Source organism: Epargyreus clarus, unplaced genomic scaffold (genome assembly GCF_041222505.1).
Source record: "Epargyreus clarus isolate Ecla_fem2 unplaced genomic scaffold, WU_Ecla_fem_2.2 ptg000009l, whole genome shotgun sequence".
Taxonomy (NCBI): Eukaryota; Metazoa; Arthropoda; class Insecta; order Lepidoptera; family Hesperiidae; genus Epargyreus; species Epargyreus clarus.
Window position 1 is genome coordinate 8899679 of NW_027332217.1, and position 22299 is coordinate 8921977.

At 39.5% G+C, this 22299-nt stretch overlaps 2 protein-coding genes and 1 long non-coding RNA gene across 3 annotated transcripts in view; 1 reads left to right on the forward strand and 2 right to left on the reverse strand.

Moving 5' to 3' along the window:
* Positions 1–786: 786 nt before the first annotated feature.
* On the reverse strand, positions 787–14867 carry LOC140744934 (kelch-like protein 5). Its single transcript, XM_073076657.1, has 10 exons — positions 14504–14867; positions 13343–13503; positions 12585–12787; positions 11795–11992; positions 11370–11552; positions 10825–10977; positions 9300–9460; positions 7192–7399; positions 5289–5478; positions 787–2208 (listed from the first exon to the last, which is right to left on the reverse strand). Exons 1-10 carry the CDS (start codon positions 14731–14733, stop codon positions 2069–2071), a joined length of 1827 nt encoding a protein of 608 aa, XP_072932758.1. The 5' UTR covers positions 14734–14867; the 3' UTR covers positions 787–2068.
* A 1092-nt stretch (positions 14868–15959) lies between these two features.
* LOC140744974 (uncharacterized) lies at positions 15960–17104 on the forward strand. The gene is made up of 2 exons (XR_012102608.1): positions 15960–16112; positions 17029–17104. It is a non-coding gene; the product is annotated as an uncharacterized LOC140744974 (long non-coding RNA).
* A 176-nt stretch (positions 17105–17280) lies between these two features.
* The window catches only part of jeb (low-density lipoprotein receptor domain-containing jelly belly protein), an 85092-nt gene continuing 80073 nt past the window's right edge, over positions 17281–22299 (reverse strand). The window contains exon 4 of the mRNA XM_073076669.1: positions 17281–21474. Coding sequence (XP_072932770.1) covers positions 21415–21474 — 60 coding nt within the window. The 3' untranslated portion in view covers positions 17281–21414. The remainder of the gene's footprint in view (positions 21475–22299) is intronic.

The following is a 22299-nucleotide window of genomic DNA, read 5'->3' on the forward strand; positions in this document are numbered from 1 at the left end:
ACCAGTCTCTATAAGTAGTAAACGTTTTTTATAATTTCACTTGAAAATGAGATCAAAAAGCAGTAATTTCTTTACGCATATTACGTGAATGTAGTGAAAATAGTTGCATCTATGAACACGTTAATTATGTGCGAATGATTTTAATTTTGTTGTTTTTTTTTCGAGGTTCTCATTTGTTACCTGTAGCGAAAATATTAATTACAAACGCTATGACCGATTCTCAAATTGTTATTATATTTTGATTTAAATAATTAAACAGTAATTTAGAAATGACTTATCACAAATTGTCAATTCAACCCAAATTATTTTTTACTAGTACTACTACTAATATTCTAGCCATGTTGATAAATAAGACCTTTTGGGTTGCATTTAGAGCGTACGCTATAACATGCGCCTGACACCCGCGGGGCAAGCCCGCCGAATGCGAGCAGCGCATAGTTGCCAACCCTTCCGACTTCAAAAGCAGTCGATTGTCGTAAAAAAAACTGTAGAAAACAGTAAATTGCAGAAAAACAGTTGCCGAAAAGTCATCAGAACGTATTTGTTAGACAAAAAAAACAATAATCAAAACCAAAGAGTATACAGGACCTATACAGGGTCATTGGCGCATTATATTAGATGACTCGATAAAACAGTAAAGAGGGGGATTAGAACAGAAAACAGGGATGGCATGGAAAAAAACAGTAAATCGACTGTTAAACCAGTAGAGTTGGCAACAGTGGATCCGCGATATGTAGCCACGCTCATCTAATTTGAGAGTCTCAAATGAGACACAATTAAGCCCCTGCTCATATTATTTTTTTGCAGCGATTGTTATAGACTCCAGAATCACCCACATACATTTGGTTTATTATTCCTTTTTGTTGTATGATCATAATAATAAAATTTAGTCTCTCATGCCCTTTGAGCTCCAAAATATCTCCTAACATAGGTTTCATAAACATAATAAGAGAGATCTTGATTTATGTCTTTCTTAACACTTTCGAATAATAAATGATTTACGTTTAATATTTATGATCGATGTAGAGATATCATTATGCTCCCCCAGAAATGCAAAAGCCACAATTCCATATGCTAGTCCCCCCTTCCTTCCCATTCCGATAATAGTATGGCGACACTCTTGACAGTCTTAATATGAGTTTGATTGATGTCGAATATATCGCTATCGCGGAATATCGATATCAGTAGTGACAATTCAAGTCTGTTATTAATAACTAATCTATCCAATGTTTATCTACCAACGATTGAAATTTAACGATGTCTAGTGTGGATTTTTGGTGGTCTTAACATTGGATATATTGATTATTGACGGGCGTCAGTGGACGATCTACGCGAATACTTAGTTGCGGCCTCACGAATACAAATCACGCATTTGATGTATATGTTACTGTAAACGCCTAAAATGCCTAAAATCTTAAATTTATTGGTAAATCCTAAGATTTGCTGCATTTCGGACTTTTATAGTACCACATATGTTTATTGTTATCCGCATTACCGTCGGTGGTGTGGGGGCGCATTATCGCAGTATACAGTAGTGTCCCATGAGTATGTAGAGCGTCTCGATCAGGTGCGCCTTGCGTCGAAGCGCGCGCAGAAACGGCACAGCCACGCCTGTCGTGGCAGTTACCCTCACTAAGATATAAATCCCCCCATTCTTCCCCTTTTATTCTCTTGGCCTCGTTAGTCTTAATATGAGTTTATTCTATGGATATTGATTGTTTCTATATACATTTACAGGAAACGCCTATAGTTACTTCGGTAGTTCGTTTATGAAGTAAAATCACAATTCTAAAATCGATATTGTTATTGAGCTCGGTATAAGATATTTTTTTTATCTTACGATATCTTACAATATTTTTTTTATCTTACGTTTAGTTGCAATTTTATCTGATGTTAAATGAGACGCAGCTTAAATTAATTAAAGATAAACTCATACTAAGGCTAGAAAGCAGAACACCGATTAGGAGCATAGATCAGTTGTGGTTAAGAACGTTAAGTTTAGGTGGGGGGCGCACTATCGTAGATGTTCCGTGAGTATATATAGCGCTTCGAGCAGGCGCGCCTTGCGTCAGAGCGCGCGCGGCGGCGGCACGGCCACGACGGCGGCGCCCGCGCGCCCGGCGCTCAGCGGCGCCAGCTTGCGCCAGCAGTTCGCCTCCGCGTCGTACACCTCCACCACGCACAGGTACTGCTTGCCGTCGTAGCCGCCTGCAACAAACACGCATCTTACTTGTGCCTTAAACACGCATACACATTAATCGTATAATTAAGTAATATAGGAGTAGCAGACGAGAATGCAGTCCACCTGATGGTAAGTGGCTCCTGCTGCCCATGGACATCTGTAATCAACCCCAGATCTCGGAGCCTCTGATCTCTCTGAGCGCGGCCACAGATGCGCCACATCCTCTGAGGATTAAGCTGGAATGCCTCGGAAAAGTATGTCTCCCTTGCCACACCCTTCAAACCGGAACACAGCAGCGCTTAAAGATAAGGCAGAAATAGGCTTGGCGGTGCTGGCGCCGGAGTCGACCACCTTAAAAGTGTAATATATACATGTAAATAATTTAACCTATTTTTACATAACAAACAGGCAGATTATCATACAAACGCACAAAATTACAATTAATCTATTGTTACGAGTCGGCCAGCGGTGTTCGCGGGCGCCTCGTGCCCGCCCAGCGCGTACAGGCAGCCGTGGCCGTACACCTGTGATACAGTAGCCGTGCACGTACCGACGGCCACGATCCGGTCGCCGAGCAGCGCGGAGCCGATGGCGTCGCGGCCGTAGGACAGGCGCGCGAGCAGCAGCCAGGCGTCGGCCAGCGGGTCGTAGCGCTCCACGCACGCCAGCCGCCCGCCCACCGTGTTCGCGGGCGCCTCGTGCCCGCCCAGCGCGTACAGGCAGCCGTGGCCGTACACCTGTGATACAGTAGCCGTGCACGTACCGACGGCCACGATCCGGTCGCCGAGCAGCGCGGAGCCGATGGCGTCGCGGCCGTAGGACAGGCGCGCGAGCAGCAGCCAGGCGTCGGCCAGCGGGTCGTAGCGCTCCACGCACGCCAGCCGCCCGCCCACCGTGTTCGCGGGCGCCTCGTGCCCGCCCAGCGCGTACAGGCAGCCGTGGCCGTACACCTGTGATACAGTAGCCGTGCACGTACCGACGGCCACGATCCGGTCGCCGAGCAGCGCGGAGCCGATGGCGTCGCGGCCGTAGGACAGGCGCGCGAGCAGCAGCCAGGCGTCGGCCAGCGGGTCGTAGCGCTCCACGCACGCCAGCCGCCCGCCCACCGTGTTCGCGGGCGCCTCGTGCCCGCCCAGCGCGTACAGGCAGCCGTGGCCGTACACCTGTGATACAGTAGCCGTGCACGTACCGACGGCCACGATCCGGTCGCCGAGCAGCGCGGAGCCGATGGCGTCGCGGCCGTAGGACAGGCGCGCGAGCAGCAGCCAGGCGTCGGCCAGCGGGTCGTAGCGCTCCACGCACGCCAGCCGCCCGCCCACCGTGTTCGCGGGCGCCTCGTGCCCGCCCAGCGCGTACAGGCAGCCGTGGCCGTACACCTGTGATACAGTAGCCGTGCACGTACCGACGGCCACGATCCGGTCGCCGAGCAGCGCGGAGCCGATGGCGTCGCGGCCGTAGGACAGGCGCGCGAGCAGCAGCCAGGCGTCGGCCAGCGGGTCGTAGCGCTCCACGCACGCCAGCCGCCCGCCCACCGTGTTCGCGGGCGCCTCGTGCCCGCCCAGCGCGTACAGGCAGCCGTGGCCGTACACCTGTGATACAGTAGCCGTGCACGTACCGACGGCCACGATCCGGTCGCCGAGCAGCGCGGAGCCGATGGCGTCGCGGCCGTAGGACAGGCGCGCGAGCAGCAGCCAGGCGTCGGCCAGCGGGTCGTAGCGCTCCACGCACGCCAGCCGCCCGCCCACCGTGTTCGCGGGCGCCTCGTGCCCGCCCAGCGCGTACAGGCAGCCGTGGCCGTACACCTGTGATACAGTAGCCGTGCACGTACCGACGGCCACGATCCGGTCGCCGAGCAGCGCGGAGCCGATGGCGTCGCGGCCGTAGGACAGGCGCGCGAGCAGCAGCCAGGCGTCGGCCAGCGGGTCGTAGCGCTCCACGCACGCCAGCCGCCCGCCCACCGTGTTCGCGGGCGCCTCGTGCCCGCCCAGCGCGTACAGGCAGCCGTGGCCGTACACCTGTGATACAGTAGCCGTGCACGTACCGACGGCCACGATCCGGTCGCCGAGCAGCGCGGAGCCGATGGCGTCGCGGCCGTAGGACAGGCGCGCGAGCAGCAGCCAGGCGTCGGCCAGCGGGTCGTAGCGCTCCACGCACGCCAGCCGCCCGCCCACCGTGTTCGCGGGCGCCTCGTGCCCGCCCAGCGCGTACAGGCAGCCGTGGCCGTACACCTGTGATACAGTAGCCGTGCACGTACCGACGGCCACGATCCGGTCGCCGAGCAGCGCGGAGCCGATGGCGTCGCGGCCGTAGGACAGGCGCGCGAGCAGCAGCCAGGCGTCGGCCAGCGGGTCGTAGCGCTCCACGCACGCCAGCCGCCCGCCCACCGTGTTCGCGGGCGCCTCGTGCCCGCCCAGCGCGTACAGGCAGCCGTGGCCGTACACCTGTGATACAGTAGCCGTGCACGTACCGACGGCCACGATCCGGTCGCCGAGCAGCGCGGAGCCGATGGCGTCGCGGCCGTAGGACAGGCGCGCGAGCAGCAGCCAGGCGTCGGCCAGCGGGTCGTAGCGCTCCACGCACGCCAGCCGCCCGCCCACCGTGTTCGCGGGCGCCTCGTGCCCGCCCAGCGCGTACAGGCAGCCGTGGCCGTACACCTGTGATACAGTAGCCGTGCACGTACCGACGGCCACGATCCGGTCGCCGAGCAGCGCGGAGCCGATGGCGTCGCGGCCGTAGGACAGGCGCGCGAGCAGCAGCCAGGCGTCGGCCAGCGGGTCGTAGCGCTCCACGCACGCCAGCCGCCCGCCCACCGTGTTCGCGGGCGCCTCGTGCCCGCCCAGCGCGTACAGGCAGCCGTGGCCGTACACCTGTGATACAGTAGCCGTGCACGTACCGACGGCCACGATCCGGTCGCCGAGCAGCGCGGAGCCGATGGCGTCGCGGCCGTAGGACAGGCGCGCGAGCAGCAGCCAGGCGTCGGCCAGCGGGTCGTAGCGCTCCACGCACGCCAGCCGCCCGCCCACCGTGTTCGCGGGCGCCTCGTGCCCGCCCAGCGCGTACAGGCAGCCGTGGCCGTACACCTGTGATACAGTAGCCGTGCACGTACCGACGGCCACGATCCGGTCGCCGAGCAGCGCGGAGCCGATGGCGTCGCGGCCGTAGGACAGGCGCGCGAGCAGCAGCCAGGCGTCGGCCAGCGGGTCGTAGCGCTCCACGCACGCCAGCCGCCCGCCCACCGTGTTCGCGGGCGCCTCGTGCCCGCCCAGCGCGTACAGGTAGCCGTTCGCCGCGCACACCTATGATAATATAAATTAAATGCTCATTAAAATTTGAATAAAAGTGGTTTGTGCATTTTGTTTATATAAGTTTATAGTATGCTGATAAATTACTACCCACGTACGTACATATGCATGTGCACGTCTATGCTTGCATACTTACATTTCAAGTTATTAATTTCTTTCTTGTCCTATGAATTAGCAATAGGCAAATAATACTTAATAAATAACTTCAATAGGTTAAGTGTCTCTGCTTATATTTTTTTCACTTTTTTGTATCTTTCGTAAAAAGTTTAGAATCTAAATAAGATTACGACGCCGACTGAAAATATTTTTTTTTTATTTTAAAATGACGAATTAGAAAACAACATTATACAGGGTGAATTTTTAAAACGGGCCTTCAGGGCCAAATCGGAAACTATAAGGATTAGCGAAAAATGCTGAAAGGAGTTACGAGGCCGATTTTGATAAAAACTAAAACTGCATCATTACTTTTTTAAAATAACTTTTTCCCTAGCCGGGAATCGAACGAGTTCATTTTGAAAAAAAAATGCACCCTCTATATTATTCCACTATCTGATAGTGTTGCTTATAAGGATCAAAATCTGGGAAGTAATGATAAATGACAAACTAAAAGAAAAGCCTCAATTTTAAGAAAATACATATTTTTTCATATTAATTTGGCAGTTAAGTTCCCGCCATTCATCAATTTAAACATTTCGTGTATTATCATTTTTTTTGGCTCAATGTTTCTAATCATTCGAAATGGACATTTTGTTTTCCAATAATTTATATTTTTATGTCCGACTTAGCTAAGGTTATTTTTAAGACCATTAAAATAGATTTACTTGCTATGGGCGGAGTATTGTTTAATACAGATGTAAAGTTGACAATTCGCGAGAATTACCTTTTAGAGTCAAATCCAAGTGATTACTAAAAAAAGAGATATAGAAAATCATATTTAACGTTGAAACGAAGTTGTAATCAACAAACAATAAGAATTTACTATTTAATCAGTTATCTAATTTCCTTAAAAAAATCAATCCTAAAAACGGCGGTAACTTATTTGCCAAACTATTACTTTCTCATACTAAGCCGTATATCATAGTCATAACATCGAATAATTAGTTGATTAACCAAAAAATTCTTCAATGGTATGACTTATGTCTGTTTCTAATGAATTATACATAAATCATTTGTTATGTATAATCCTTAAGGATTAGTATGCCAATGTATGGAAAAATACGTATTTTCTTCAAAATTTTCCTTTTCCTTTAATTTGTCACATAACATTACTTCCCAGAATTTGATCCTTATAAGCGACACTATCAGATAGTGGAATAATATAGAGGTGTCATTTTTTTCAAAATGAACTCGTTCGATTCCCGGCTAAGGAAAAAAATATTTTAAAAAACTAATGATGCAGTTTTAGTTTTTATCAAAATCGGCCTCGTAACTCCTTTCAGCATTTTTCGCTAATCCTTATAGCTTCGGATTTGGCCCTGAAGGCCCGTTTTAAAAATTCACCCTGTATATAACACTTGTACTACCAAATTAACAACCCTATTATTATTCAAGTTTATAAAGCACTTAAGGACCTCTAAAGAAATCCTAATTACTGTGTTATAGTCCGCGTAAAACACTTGCTCGCAACAACTTTAGAGAGGACTAGCAGTTTGGCGATAACTATACTGTGTTAGCTTTAATAGGCGTATAAAAGAACATTATACTCACACTAACGCCGCCCCTACGTCGCGTCATCGGCGCACAGTTCGCCCAGTGGTTGGTGGCGGGGTCGTAGCACTCGACGGAGCGGAGACAGGCGCCGCCGTCGCGGCCGCCCACCGCGTACAGGCGGCCGCGCAGCGCCGCCACGCCGCACGTGCTCCGCGCGCCCGACATCGGCGACACCATCGTCCACGTGCGCGAGCACGCGTCCCAACTGTGTACATATGAGGAGATTTTAAGCACTGTTTGGTATAATATTATCAATAAATGAAGGTAGTAGAACCCTTTGTGATTCGAATCCGGCGGCACCACCGTCACACCTATTTCTATCTCATAACAGTAACAATATAATTAAGCGCTACTGTGGTTTGGTTTGAAGAGTGTGATAAGGAAGACATACTTATCCGAGGTGTTCCAGCTTAGTCCCCAGGGTTAGCGGCGCATCTGTGGCCGACCTCGGGTAGGAATGTCTAATCCTAACTGGGGTTGATTACGGATGTCGTTGGACGGTAGTAACTATGTACTTACCATCAGGTCGACTGCATACTCGTCTGCTACTCCTATATTATAAAAAAAAGTGTACGAGTCTCCTCCCAAAGTAACAGGGGTTTAACCTTATGGTCAGCGCACTGGCCAAGTACGAATTCGTCGTTCGTACTTAAAACATCTTTGATAAATCTCACAAATTGCAAACACTACATAAGTTCATTGTAAGAACTGCATAAATGCGATTTAAGTACTGTATAAATTATTTTTATGTACAGTGTAAATAAGCGCACGTAAGTAAACGTTCGCATGTTGCCCATATCGTCCTCTAGTGACCGCCTCGATATTACATAGAAAAGCTGAAGGGATATTATGCATAATGTCACAATCATTCCGATTAGCGTTTGATGTAACAGAGCCGACTGCAGTATATTATATTTTTAGTGGCTTGAAAATATAATTAATCTCAAAGTTTGTGATATACAATTACTTTCATGTATTTCGCTACATTGGTTAACGTATATTATCTGCGAAACAATACTAAGTAACAGTTGTGTAAACAAATTTTATTATTGAATATGAGTAGTACTGTTTGATTGTTTAATATTTCACATATGAAGTTTGTTTACTTGACTGATCTTTGTTTGTAAATCGTATCGTGTATCTGATTAAACAAACGGAAATTAAGAAGGTTAGGTAAAATTGATTTATAGCATGCATTTAATTTTACACATTTATGAAAACTATGAACTAAATTGGTTACTGCTATTTACTTAGCTCTTAATACTGAAAAATTCGGTACGGTCTTATTTGTCAACAATTTTGATGTGAAACGTATATAGCCGCACGTAAAACCGATTTCTGGCGTGGCGACGCATGCCGTGGCCACGCTATACGATGGTATATATATACAGTCTATATGCAGTAGTGTGTACGGTGTGGCGACGCGTCACCATGCGCAAAATTAAGTAGTCACGATTTGAAATAAATTCGTAAATTTTTATATTTAATGAAAATAAATGTTTATTCAATAAATAGTCATCGTTATCTGGAAAAAAATCGTAATATTTTATTTTATCATTATGACATATTTAGTTCCTATCACAATATGTTATTTTCTGCATATTACTTTTACAAAATAATGTCGATGTTTCACATCTGCCAGGCGTCCCGTGACGGCTCACATTTTTTTTGATGACACTAATGCAAAAATATAGGGGAGTATGTATTAGATTTCTGTGCTAAAGCTGAAAAACCAAGCTTGACGATGCCGTATAGGATCGCGTACAGAATTATGATCGTTTATAATATTTTAGTACATTAATTCGATGCTACCTTTATGTGTAGCAGTTTACACATAAAAAAAGGATGGAATGAATTTTATTTAATTGCTTTAATATTGCTCGTTAATTTATCTTTACTATATTATTTAGAAACAATGTACAAATATACTCATATAATTAAAACAAATAAAAAAATAAAGGTATGTGAAATCTACCAATATGCATTCGTCCAGCGCGGTGGACGATGGCTTAATCCTACTCAGTCTGAGAGGAGACCCGGGTCCAGCAGCGGGACTGTAATGGGTCGGTGATGAATTAAAACAAATAAATACGTTTTCCACTGACCGTTCGACGGAGTTGAGGTAAATCCAGCCGTCGTGTCCGCCGACGGCGTATATCGGCGAGTTGGCCCCCTCGCCGAGCACGGCCACGCCCAGCCCGTGCCGGTGCGTGTTCATGGGCGCCAGCGTGCTCCAGCTCAGCGACGTCAGGTCGAAGCACTCCACCTGCCGGGCGAGAGGCGCATCGTGCTAGTCTGTCTCCAGGACCGAATTTGGGAAGAACCGTCGAGGCTCCTGCCCTGGGGCCTCCGCAAGAAACGATGGAAGTAAAAAATATCCATGCAATGACGGGCCTGCAACTTTTAGGTTTTTTTCCCAAACAGAATTTTTTCGCATTTCGTATATTTTCACTTAACAAATTGAGATATCCTTTATCGAATTTTATTTATTAATTGGAAATACAATTTTGAAAGAGTTGATGGAAAAAGAGTTCTTTTTCTTTGGAAAATAATTAAAGGTGTCGCTCCTTCGTAGCCCCAGAGCCTCGAGACCTCCTAATCCGGCCCTGCTGTATATGTTAGGATATGAGCGCCCACATATATATGCGTGTCTGTGGGCATGTGTGTATGTCTGGGAAGGGAGGTAAGGTAGGTCTTCAAATTGAGGAAAATCATTCACATTAACATATATAATAACCGGTTATAACTTTATGTTTCAATTTTATGGTTTATCAAATCTATTTGCTATGTATGAGGAGTTAAAGAAAAGCCTTATATTGGATAAACAAACTATTGTGTAATATTTTAATTGCTCTAAAACGTATAATAAATGCCGTCGAGTTTGCAATTTGTTATGAAACCGGGTACCGGGTTTGTTATGAAAGATAGGAAACCTCCAATGGTTATAAATCCATCATTAAAACGTCTATGTAACGCATGTTTCGGAATTTACGATCGTAATAATATGCTAATACTTGCATTTCCTCAGCAACATTGTCGGTAATGAGTGATGAGTGGATAATTAATACACTTACTTTATAATGTTACACATGCGTAGATACGGATCTAGTACACGTGTATGCGTATGCTTGTGTATAGTACAAAAATATTTGTTTTTACCAATATTTGTACAAGATGACGCTAATACATAAATGGCCTTTAACATTTTTTTTGTTCTAAACGTACTTATAGGGCCTGAATGAGCAATGAACAAGCCTAGCTCGCTGTAAAAAGAAATGGGGCATTTTCTCACGGTTCGATGCTAGTAATACGGCCGGGCCGGACCGGGGCGAACTTAATAGTTGTTTTAGTTTTAGTACGCGTTAAAACCAAACGTTGTGTCATCTGCTGCCTGAGCATGGGAGCTATGCAATAGTCTAGTTTTCCTTTCATATTCAACGGCAATGCAATTAAATATATTTTTAAATTGTTATATTGTTAACAAAAAGTAAAAAAAAAAGAAAAAACGCCAGTAAGCTACACGTAATCATGGCATATTTTATGTTCACATGGGGGACAAGCCTTGTGCTGTTTATCACAAACTTTAAATTTTCAGACATTCAAAGTCTTATTTTATTAAGTGTAAAATACCGTATTGAGAGTTTTCAGTCCATCTCTGCCACCAACAACAATAAGCTTGTTCTGCATCAGCGCCACTCCGAACTGCAGTCTCCTGGCACCCATTCTCATAAACGGTGTCCAAGTGTTGGTGCGGGGGTCATACATCTCCATGTTACTTGCACCCTGGATATAAAATTATATTTTAACACGTTCAGAGCCAATGACTCGCCTTGCGAGTCGATATAAATTTCGTTCATATTCTGGCGACTTGCTGGGCGAGTCCAATGTTATAATATGTAAATATAGGCGGCACTACAGAAGGAATTAATGAAATTGTATTGGCATTGAACGTGTTAATAAAAGCTATGTATTTATACAATTTTGTATCATTAGCATTTTATTATGATTAATCGTAAAAGTAGTTAATCTCATTTATAAAGGTTTTTATTGAGACAACCTAAAAATTACAGATTTTTTTTGGGATATATATTCTTAAGTACACCACATCATAAGTAAGTATGGTATATGGTAAGTATTTTAATCGTATTTACTAATAAATAATTTTGTATAAATACCTTGAAACCATCCATGCCCCCAATGGCTAAAAGTCGTCCGATAGTGGAAGTTCTAGGTCTTGTCCTATGCGAAAATAAGAGAGATCGTCTTTCAGGTAGTAAATGCCATTTCACAGCCTCCATAATCAATGGTTGACATTCAGTTACATTGCCACATGCTTGTTCAACTTTATCAATTAAATACTGAAAATTTTAAAATTAACAATAGCAATCCTTTAATATCTTATTAAGTAAAATTTATCAAATTTTACTCTGAATTTAATATAATTTATGCCAAAGAACCATCACAATTGAATGGAGATCAAATAATACTCTATATAGATATATATTATCCGTTTACCGTTTAGAGCTTATCTATCAAAACTATTTTGATGAGATCATTCTTTTTTTAAGGATATTTTTATTATCATTGTTGCATTACTTACCTCAGATGACAACAATGGCAGTTTTATCAACTTCAATAAAGTGGGCAAATGTTTCTCCCTTATTGTTGTGTCATGTTGCACCCAAGTCATGAGACTTTCAAACACATTCTCCTCAGAAACTACATTGAGATCATCAGATTTCAGTAAGCTAGATAATTGGTCAGCTTGGAGTGATAGGAACTCTTGGTGTTTCACAACCTGAAATGTTAAAGAAATTCCTTGTATGCAATTATTCATTTGCAATACTTAATTGTTGATAATTAAAATAGAAAGATACTTCACCTCCTTGAAATTGAATAAAGCCACTTAAAATTAATTAAAAAAATAAATATTTCAAACATTTAGAATGGAGATGTGGCAAAACTTGATTTATGCTACAATTTCAATTCTGATAACTGGTTGGTTATACTTTCTTGTTACGAGTGATCAATCTATGTATTTTACTCATCTTAGTACATAATGATATTTAAGTCTCTTTCTCTTGTCACGATAAAAGGGCACTATGAGATTATTTTAAGCTTTTGATCACAGTGAAGACAACCCTTCATTTGTTCAGTTAACTTAGTTGTTGCTAGATTTATCAAAACATTTGCGTTTTTGAACATAAAAGGGGGATGAGGGTATGGTCCGCGCCAAACTGCTAGTCCGCTCTAAAGTTATTGCGAGCAGGTGTAGTCATACAATTTACTATGGAGAGGCGTTTATTTTTGTATATTCAGGACAGACTAGCAGTTTTATGTGGACTATACTTATATACAACACATGGCTTTGTCTAATTGTAGAAAATTACCTGCATAAAATGTTGATATGTGTACTCCAAAGCACTTTTGTGCAATGACATGCAGGACTGTTGTTCGGCAAACAACGCAATGCCTAAACAGTTGCAAGGGTCGAGTTGCTTGTTGAGAAAGGCACAACAAGCATTCATAACTGAATTCAACTGTAGCAAACTAGCTGTAGACAGTAGCATCTCCACAGTTTCTTCTCTTAGCTCTAAAATGAAATACATTTTTACATATTACCACACGCATAGTAGTCATATATAATTTTTTATTTACTTTGGTGTCAATCCATTATTGCCCCTTTGCTGGGCACGTATATCCATTCAAAGTGAGGAGACTTTAGGCTATAGTCCACCACACTAGTTAAGGGCAGATTAGAAGACTTCACACACTTAAGAACATATTTTTAAAGAACTCTTAGATATGTAGGGAGAATATGATATTTGCCTTTACAGTTTTTAATTTCTAAACAACAACTTTGTGAAAACCATAGTATAAGCGTGTGATTTTGATGTTTCACTGTTTTCTCAATTTAAAATGAAATATATACATAACTCTAGCATAATTAGCTTTGATATAAAATATTACTATACTCTAATAAACAGCTTGTTCAGTTACTCATATTTAATATTTGTATTAGACAAAGAAACAACTTTGTACATACATACATGGCAAGACAAGTTAATAATGCAGACAATGTGAAGTTCAGTCTGTTTATATTTAGCTGAGTGACATATAAGGAAGAATTTGTAAGACAATGATATACCTATAGTCCCAGTGTAGCAGTAATGTACAAGTGCCTGGAGTGATTGTGAGTCAACTCGCTCCAGAGTTATTTCAGTCAACTGAGCTTCTCTCAAGGACCCTGTGAACATTGCTGCAAAGTATTCACTGCAGGACGCTAACACTAGCTTGTGTGCTGGGATTCTGTTGGGAAAAAGAGTTATTTAAGAAATAAATTACCTATTTATAACAGATCAAAGGACTTACTTTATATTTATATAACTTATAAATCTAGAAAACTATACTTTAATTTTAATAGTCCTTTTATTTTTAAAATAATTTCATTTACAACTACATATATTTCGGAATATCTGACCATTGGCAAAAGTTTATCACATTTGAATCATACATGGGTTTTCCCTATCGGGTGGTTTATAAAATAGATAATTTATTATGTTAGCAGTAACAAAACTATGGGGGTTTCTTTTTATTGCTGTACATACAGACTCTCAGTCAGTGAAGCATCACTTTTATAAGTTGAATTTTATGTTATTAAAATTTAGCACCTTTGTTGCCATGCTGAACACAGTAAACAAAGCTTGATATCCTTATAGAACTATAAATATACTAAAACAAAACAGTTTACTCTCTCCTTTGTTAATAATTTTTCTTCTATTTTATTTCAATAGGTAGTGACAAGCTTAAGTGTTCCTATTAAAGTAATTTGGAAATTATTGACCATCGCAAGAACAGCTCATAAGTATTTAAGAAAGAATCAAAATAAGGCAGTGTGGAAAAAATGTATAACAATCTACTATCATAATAGTCAGGCCATCTCAATAAATTTAAATTAAGTTGTTCAATCTTAAAATCATTTTTTATACAAAATTTTAAAATAAAGATATGCACAAAGAAATTATTATTTCTTAAAATGTATTATAAGATCTCATGTAATGAGATGTATACACATTTTTTATTCAGAGATAAATGCTATATATGTTACAAATGACTACTATACAGTACTTAATTTTAAAAATCTATTAAAATTTATAGCTTTATTTTATTTAATGTGATAGAGATGTTAGGCTACTAATATAGATCTTGGCAGATAAAATAATTAATTAAAAAAATACTGATAATAATTAAAAAGTTTCATGATACTCTTTCTTATTCGAAGAACAAAAGATTCGAGTACAATGCTTACCTGCTTCCGCCGGCGATAAGGGCTACATCGCAAAGTTTTTGTGCTTGATAATATCCAAAAATATTTTTTAAAGTTATTTCCGAATGCCCTTTATCACAAAAATATTCATCTTGACTTGATGCACTGGAAAGACTTAGCTGACTCAGTTCCCTCGGCAAACCCTCATCAATCGAATTGGTAGATACATTGTCCTTTGCGATTTCCGACTTTTGAGAATCACAACCCGACATTATTGCATTGATTGTTCGCTCAAAAAGTTAATTTCTTTAATTTGATTTATATTTTGCATGCAGAAAATTTAAATCAAACCAAGCATTCACACGAAGCAACAAACAAACGCAAACGAAATTCGAAAACAAAGAAATGTCAATTGTCAATTTGTCTTGTCAAGTCGAAAAAAAACCAGTGTTGCCATTATAAAAGGGTGCCAGGTTTACAATATATAATGCCATTTAGCGCACGGCGAATGAATTAGAGCGAATACTAATAAGACAAGCACGGACCTTTACAAGGGGCAGATCATGGGGGTCATGAATCCTTCCCCAAATTAATTAGTTTCAAACACTTTCTAAAAATAGTAAGTTTACGAAAATAACTATAAAAACTTTCTGCTTAAAGTGTAAGCGAAAAAACTATATTTTCTACATAAAGTCCAAGCGACAAACAAATACAGGTCTGTGCGACAAAATAAACAATAAGGAGGAAAGTTGGGTACATTGGATGGGCGAAAAAAATAGAATTTTAAATAATTTTTACGAAGTTTTTAAGTACGTTCTATTACTTTTTTGTTCGAAAGGGTTGGCAGCACTGCACGTACAACATACCGCGTGTCCACATACTCGACGAATGGCGAGGGTAATGGTATGGCGCGACGTGTGGCTGTTGTCATGCCTGGTGATCCGAATTTTGTCGGCTTTTTATGGTTGCCACTGGTTCTAAGATATATAGTATTGTATTATATTATATTTGTCAATTGTCCTATATATTGTAGAAAAATAGTTATAGTATAATCACTTCGTACCAAAAATACTATAGTGTCATCGCTAATCCAGATGTCGTATTTCCGTCGTAGTAGTCCCTAAATCCGTTTCATGAATATGTTTTCAAAAAGAGGTCATCAGAAAAATATAAAATACGTCTTCTTTGTGTATTGTGTGCCACGGGTATGTGGCTGCGTTAGTATGCCCTTGCGTTGCTACGGAATATATGCTTGTAGTTGTGCTCAACAACTTTAGAGCGGACTAGCAGTTTGGCGCGGACTATACCTAATATGTAATGTTTTTGTAAGAAATAGCGTGCGTAAATGGACGTTCCGACCCCGTAATATAAAATTTTATACAACACGCGGACGAAAAATGTTTTTCTGACTCGTGTGATTGCAGTCCTTTTTTGCAGTACATTACAATACGAGGACGAAAAAAATTTTTCGTCCTCGTATTGTAATGTACTATTTTTAAACCATTATTTAAACCTGAAAAAATGGCTGCATTAAATTGAAGCTAGTTTAAATACAAGTTTCGTATTATTATCTTGGTTAAGGAGTAGTTGCTCTCATCTGTAGTTCCATTTTCTACCACTTACAGCTTGGTGGCTCTGTTCACTTCTTTTGGTAAGCGCCCTCAACCGTTCTATATTATCCTAATAAAGTAATGACAATGACTTATAGTACAGGATCCCTAGTATAGTTTTCATCATTTATTAATAACAAGCTGATTTTTCGTGGGTAGCTTCGTTTCGACAAGACGCCCAACATTTTTCCTTACAGCAATGTTGGTAAATGGTAGCTTGATGGGGCAGCAAGGATAAAATATGTTGACCGGACGAATTCTAAAAATTTATTACTAACCAAATTTTTCTTTGTTAATTATCAAGATAATTATTTAAATAACGTGAAAAAATATTTGTCCTACAAAATATAAGGTTTTTATTAAGGCGTCCCCCCTCTCCAACATGTATCATAAACAAGGTCATGAAAAATAATTACTAACCAGCTGATTTTTTTTTTATTGGCTGTCTACCATTTACATAGTCTACCATGCACATTGTCCTACAAATTACATGGTATGTCATCTCGGACCTACGCTGAAAAGATGTTAATTCCGCAGGATTATTTTTTTTCCGGTCAACATATTTTATCCTTGCTGCCCCATCAAGCTACCATTTACCAACATTGCTGTAAGGAAAAATGTTGGGCGTCTTGTCGAAACGAAGCTACTCACGAAAAATCAGCTTTTTAGTAATAAATGATGAAAACTATACTAGGGATCCTGTACCATTATTTCTCCTTCTTCAAAAAATCATACAACGCTAAATATAAATTTAGGGAGTTTCAAACTAAATAAATAGGATATTTATTTATTTTAAGCCTAGCACCGTCAAACGAAAAATACCTATAAGTATTTGTAAGTAATCTATCTGCTATCAATAAAGGTTAAACGGTGCCGGTATTTATACTTAAGTTTATATTTATTCAAATTATTATTACGTTTTCATTCAAAAAGGCTTAATCATAACCTTGGTTATAGGTAAGTAGGAACAGCAAACAGTTGGGTGAAGAACATGCATAGAAGAACTCAGTTTTAAGGATTACGTTAGTAGTAGGCATAGTAAAATTATATTCGCAAAGGTTCTAGCTCCTTTTGAACCTTAATGTTTGGTGTGGGGCTGTGGGCGGGCAGAAATGGGTTGGTAATTATGATACCTACTTAAATAAATATCTAAAAGAGTAAGTTGTTATGAACTTAAAGGAAATAAAACACGTTTGTCATCTGGCTGAGGCATTTATTAACATTTATTTTTATTTTTCGATTTTTTTATCTTAATACAACATATATAGTAATTAACAATACATAATAAATAGTCCAAAAGTATATTACGCCTACAAAATAGCGTAGTCGTTATAAGATTATCGCCATGTGAGTTGCTTACACACATTCTGCAAAATGTTAAGGCAACTCATCTATGACATGGTGGAAAAGTTAGGAATACTCTCGGAGAGAATTGAAATATTAAGGTGTTTGGAACATGTAGGCAGAATGAAGTCGAGTGAGTGTGACCGTTGGGTACCTATTCTCTCAGAGTTATTCATTTTTCACATAAGCTATGCAGACAACGACTCGAGCGGGTAGCCTGAGTGACGGTCGTCAGTACAATGTGACTTGCTTCTAAATATTCAATAATGTATAATTGTTAGAAAGAGTCAACGCTGTTTGTGCGGTAATGGATATTTACTTATTGTTTGTCACTTGGCAAACATAACAGTATGAGAAAATATGTAAATCTCTATCTAGTGGTAGTTATTACTCAAACGTATATAAGTATCTACAAAAATAGTTGCATTTTTAAATTAGGTATACCTTCAAGAAAACAGCTGGTGAAATTATACGACTTCTTTTTATCTCCATGAAATGCCATACCTTCAGGTTTGCATGCAACATTCCTATGAAAATTCGGTAGTCAGTTAAGTATAAGATAGACGAAACAAAAGTAGATAACATCTAAGTTAACAACTACAAGTGAGACATCTAAAAATATCGTTCCTCAACAATACAATTACGTTGTTGAAGTACTTTTCCGATTGAGCGTAGAGGTTTATTATAAGGTATCTAAAAACTTATAACAAAGGGGTCTAGATAATCAAATGTAATACTATAAAACACAATTATTTTGAACTGAGTTTGGAAGATTAATGAGCATTAATTTAACTTTCGTAGGTTTCTTTAAGCGTTTGTCTGTTTTAGAAAAATGTTGATGTGTGTGCTGGTTTAAAATGCAACACTAAACATATGAATGCAATTTGAAAGGGTTGCGACATGTGCTTGTACTCGCGGAGCCTCTGGGTGTAGGCCACGCAGGCGGCTACAGGCAGAACTACCCCCCGTTTACGTTGGCTCTACTTCAAGAAAACAACTAGCTTGTCATAGCAAGAGACTTGTACGTTGATAACAATTAATTAATTCCTATGTACTTAAAATTGACGACAATTGCTAAAGTTTTTAAATCATATAATTATGAATAAAGTTACATAGTTTAAAATTAATTATTTTGTACAATAAATGATAATGTTTTTGAATTGCACACAAATATTGATAGTGATAGACAATAGCGTACTTAGGCGATACATAGCCGTCCGCAAGCTTAAACAGTAAACACGATTAGCCCGTATTTCATACAGACCCCCATCAATCAACGTATTCTCTGTAGACATATAAATTAATAATCACATTGATAGGTACATAGTCTATTCCTGAGATCGTGTTTTGCATCTTAACCTATATAATTTAAAATATCACAATAAATTGCTGTGCACATACGAAACAGGCAAATTTTGAGTGCAATTACATTAATATAATCATTAGACTTACGTTATGTTCTATTAAATTATAATTATATATTTAGGAAATTATACGCTTTTATTTTAAATACTAACAATGAAGAGGTAAGTCGAATATGTTGGATTGGGGTACGATCGGGAAGCAATACAAATTAATATAATAACGATACATATTTTAAGAAGGTACTAAAATTAATTATGAATAATTGACAGACAAATATTTCAAGAGAATTCATTGGCACATTTATATTTGTTGAAATTCGTTTTACAATGCCAATCAAACAAGAATTGCAAGTACTTGTAGAGTATTCATTGGATAAATTCATAACCTTATTAAATGATTTAGGAAAGCCAATAAAACAGAATAATATCTCCATAATGGAAAGCACGTAAGCAAGTATAATAGCGTTTATTCATTAATATCAAATGAACATCATTTTAATATATCATGTGATAAATCTTATATGAAACGTATCATCAAAGCAAGCTCGTTAATTAATTTGAATAGAGCTATTATTGGATATCGGGGATATATGTGGGTGTTCGATTAATTTGACACAAAATACCGTAGAGTCTGATGGCTCAAGAACTAACGTTCTATCAGACCACAGCGGTATTTTATAAAACATAATAAAGAGATTATAAATTATTATTAGACATTATCATTACTAGTGTTGTATCTTTGAAATATAGATATATATTTTTTCTAATAATAAGAAAATTATCATTTTTAATAATTATACTTCTAGTACGAGTAACTATGAGATACTCATAACTATAGATAACATGAGGTGCTTTGATGGCCTCCTCAATTTCACAAAGATTTATCATAAATTAATGGCACTTATGTCCACGTCCGACAATCTACGTAATGTTTGTAAGTCGTATGTATTAGGAAGGTATAATACTATGTAATTTTATTAATCTAATTTTTTACGAGTAAGTGTCTTACGACTCTTTCTACTTTTGCTACTACATAGAAAACATAGTGCCACAAAATTATAATTTCTAGTGTTTAATTTGTGCAATGCTACCACTTAATACCTACACACAAATCTACTTTTATCTTATACTATAGTATTATATTTTTAAAACTAGGTACTTCAAAATTCAGGGCAATTATAGATATATATCTAAGTTCATAAATATGTGTCTACAATATATAAGCAAGACGACAAAAAGATACAATTTAAAACTACGTTGTATTTTAGTAATAATACGTATTTCTATCTTATATAACTAAAATACCTATTTAGTGGACGTGAACAATAGTGTAAAATTAATATAAGAATATAAATAATTCCGAATCAAATATTTTTATCAAATCCTTTATGTTTTTATCAATATTAGTTTACCATTACATTTTTATTGGATGCCATTGAATTCTCTTCATATTGGGAGCACAACAATGTTAGATGGGTTTGGTAGATAGAACATAAGTATTTCGTAGCAATACGAATATAAGAACACACGACACAGCAACAACAACAAGATGACTAGCCAGCATTATCTAAAGGAATTATCTTAAAACAATAATATGGCAGATAAACTATAGGAACTAATTAATGTCTAGACTCGATAACTGTTCAGACTTCTTCGGCTACTGATAACAACGTGCACTTTCAGTCGAAACTATACTTTAATCGAGGTAAGTACACATTTCGTCAACAACTTATGGTTAGTAGTATCAAAACAAACGAGAGAACATTCGTATATATTCGTATTTTAGTAAATATTTAACGTTAATTTTATAGCTGCCTCAAAAATGGCTTTTTTATATACCAATTTCACATAGTAAGCCTCTTTGACGAAATCAAACATGCAGGTATATTCGTACGATAAGCAGTAGTGAATGCATGTAACGAATGCATATAAACATATTAAATGCGGGAAATAGGCGCTGCTCGCCGAATAGGCCGAATAATGAAAGTAATATAAATAATTAACTTTACCTATATACACATTCTTACAGATCTCTTATTTACTTTACAACCCTCATTATAACAAGGAATGCAATAACTTAATATAGAGTAAATACATAGAGTGAATAAATGTTTTAACAAATAGACAATAACATTTATGTTTCATCAAATGAAGAACTATTACTCTAAAATATTAATTTATGTATATTATGTACTTCTACCGACTAACAATGTCGACTACCAGTCTCACATTTTAGTATTTAGTGCTAGAAGGTACGAAATACTCAGGAAATAAATTAGCTGCGGATAGATTAATTATAAGGACGAAACCAGATCGCATCACTACCTATATCTCCACCTAGATGTTCGTAGGTGCATCCACGTGTGGGTGTCGGTTCGGTTGAGTTTGTCGGAATCCTTACACTACACATAAGTGGTCATGTTTTTGGCATTGACTGCACCACTACTTGATATGTTTCATTACGTTCGTCGCTCAATTAGTTAATTTGACTGGTTGCGCCCAAATATTAGAAGAGGGAATTCGCAGCTTTCACTGAATGCATAACAGCACATGGCCGATCGTCAGTCTATATGAGGTCCGTAGCACTGTTGGAATGTTGGAGTTTTAATGGGTTTCGGGGTCCGGTTGGGATGCCTTAGCGCCCGCGCGCCCATCGTAGCAGCGCGTCGGCCAAAACATCCAGGTGGGCCTTAGTCTGCAAATAGAAAGTATTTATACATTTTAATTGTTTATTAGTAAAATACTTACGACAAAATGAATTGTTTTAAAACATTATGAAAACTGAATTTAATAGTAACTGTATATCCAACGAAATATTGGTACCTACTTTAGACTAAATCATTAAATATATGAGTTGTAATGTAGTAATTAGGAACGGTAAATACCTAAATTAGTTTACAATAAGCATAATTCGTAAACACTTTATAAAGAATAATTCTGAAGAATTCCTTTAAAGTTCATAAAATCCGTATAGGTACATCAGAATCACCATACTCTCTTATGTACAGCCATAAGAAATCGAAATAAAATTAGATACTAGTCTTCTAAGTATTACTAATGATGTGCCGAGTCGGCCAATTTTGGTATTCGAGTACTTTAGTACTCATATAAAAAAGAATCGAGTCAGTACTCGAGTCCAAAGTATTCACAAAGTACTCGAGTACTTTGCACAACATACAGTCCAATAGCACGGAAGAGCAAAAAAAAAAAAAACGCCACTCACTACACAAAATTAATCAAGTTTTTACTTGTACGAGTAGTAGTTGTAGTGTACGAGTATCGTCAGTATTCGAGTATTACTGGTACTCGAGTATCACTATTGGTACTCGAGTATGCGAGTTTATGTAAGTACTCGAGTACTGACTCGAGTCGACCTGACTGGGCACATCTCTAAGTATTACCTAATAAGATTACAGGCAAAAACCAAATATAACAACGCTTGTGTCTATTTATCATACGATGAATGCACAACCCCGTGCTTAACGTACTAGACTTTTTAACAAGGGCAATTGATTGTATT

What these genes read in the sequence shown, in the direction of transcription:
- LOC140744934 (XM_073076657.1), bottom strand. Translation starts at nt 14,733, where the DNA reads ATGTCGGGTTGTGATTCTCAAAAGTCGGAAATCGCAAAGGACAATGTA. An exon ending in CTTATCGCCGGCGGAAGCAG is followed by an intron (nt 13,504 to 14,503) that starts GTAAGCATTGTA and finishes TTTTCCCAACAG; the next exon opens with AATCCCAGCACACAAGCTAG. An exon ending in GACGTAGGGGCGGCGTTAGT is followed by an intron (nt 5,479 to 7,191) that starts GTGAGTATAATG and finishes ATATTATCATAG; the next exon opens with GTGTGCGCGGCGAACGGCTA.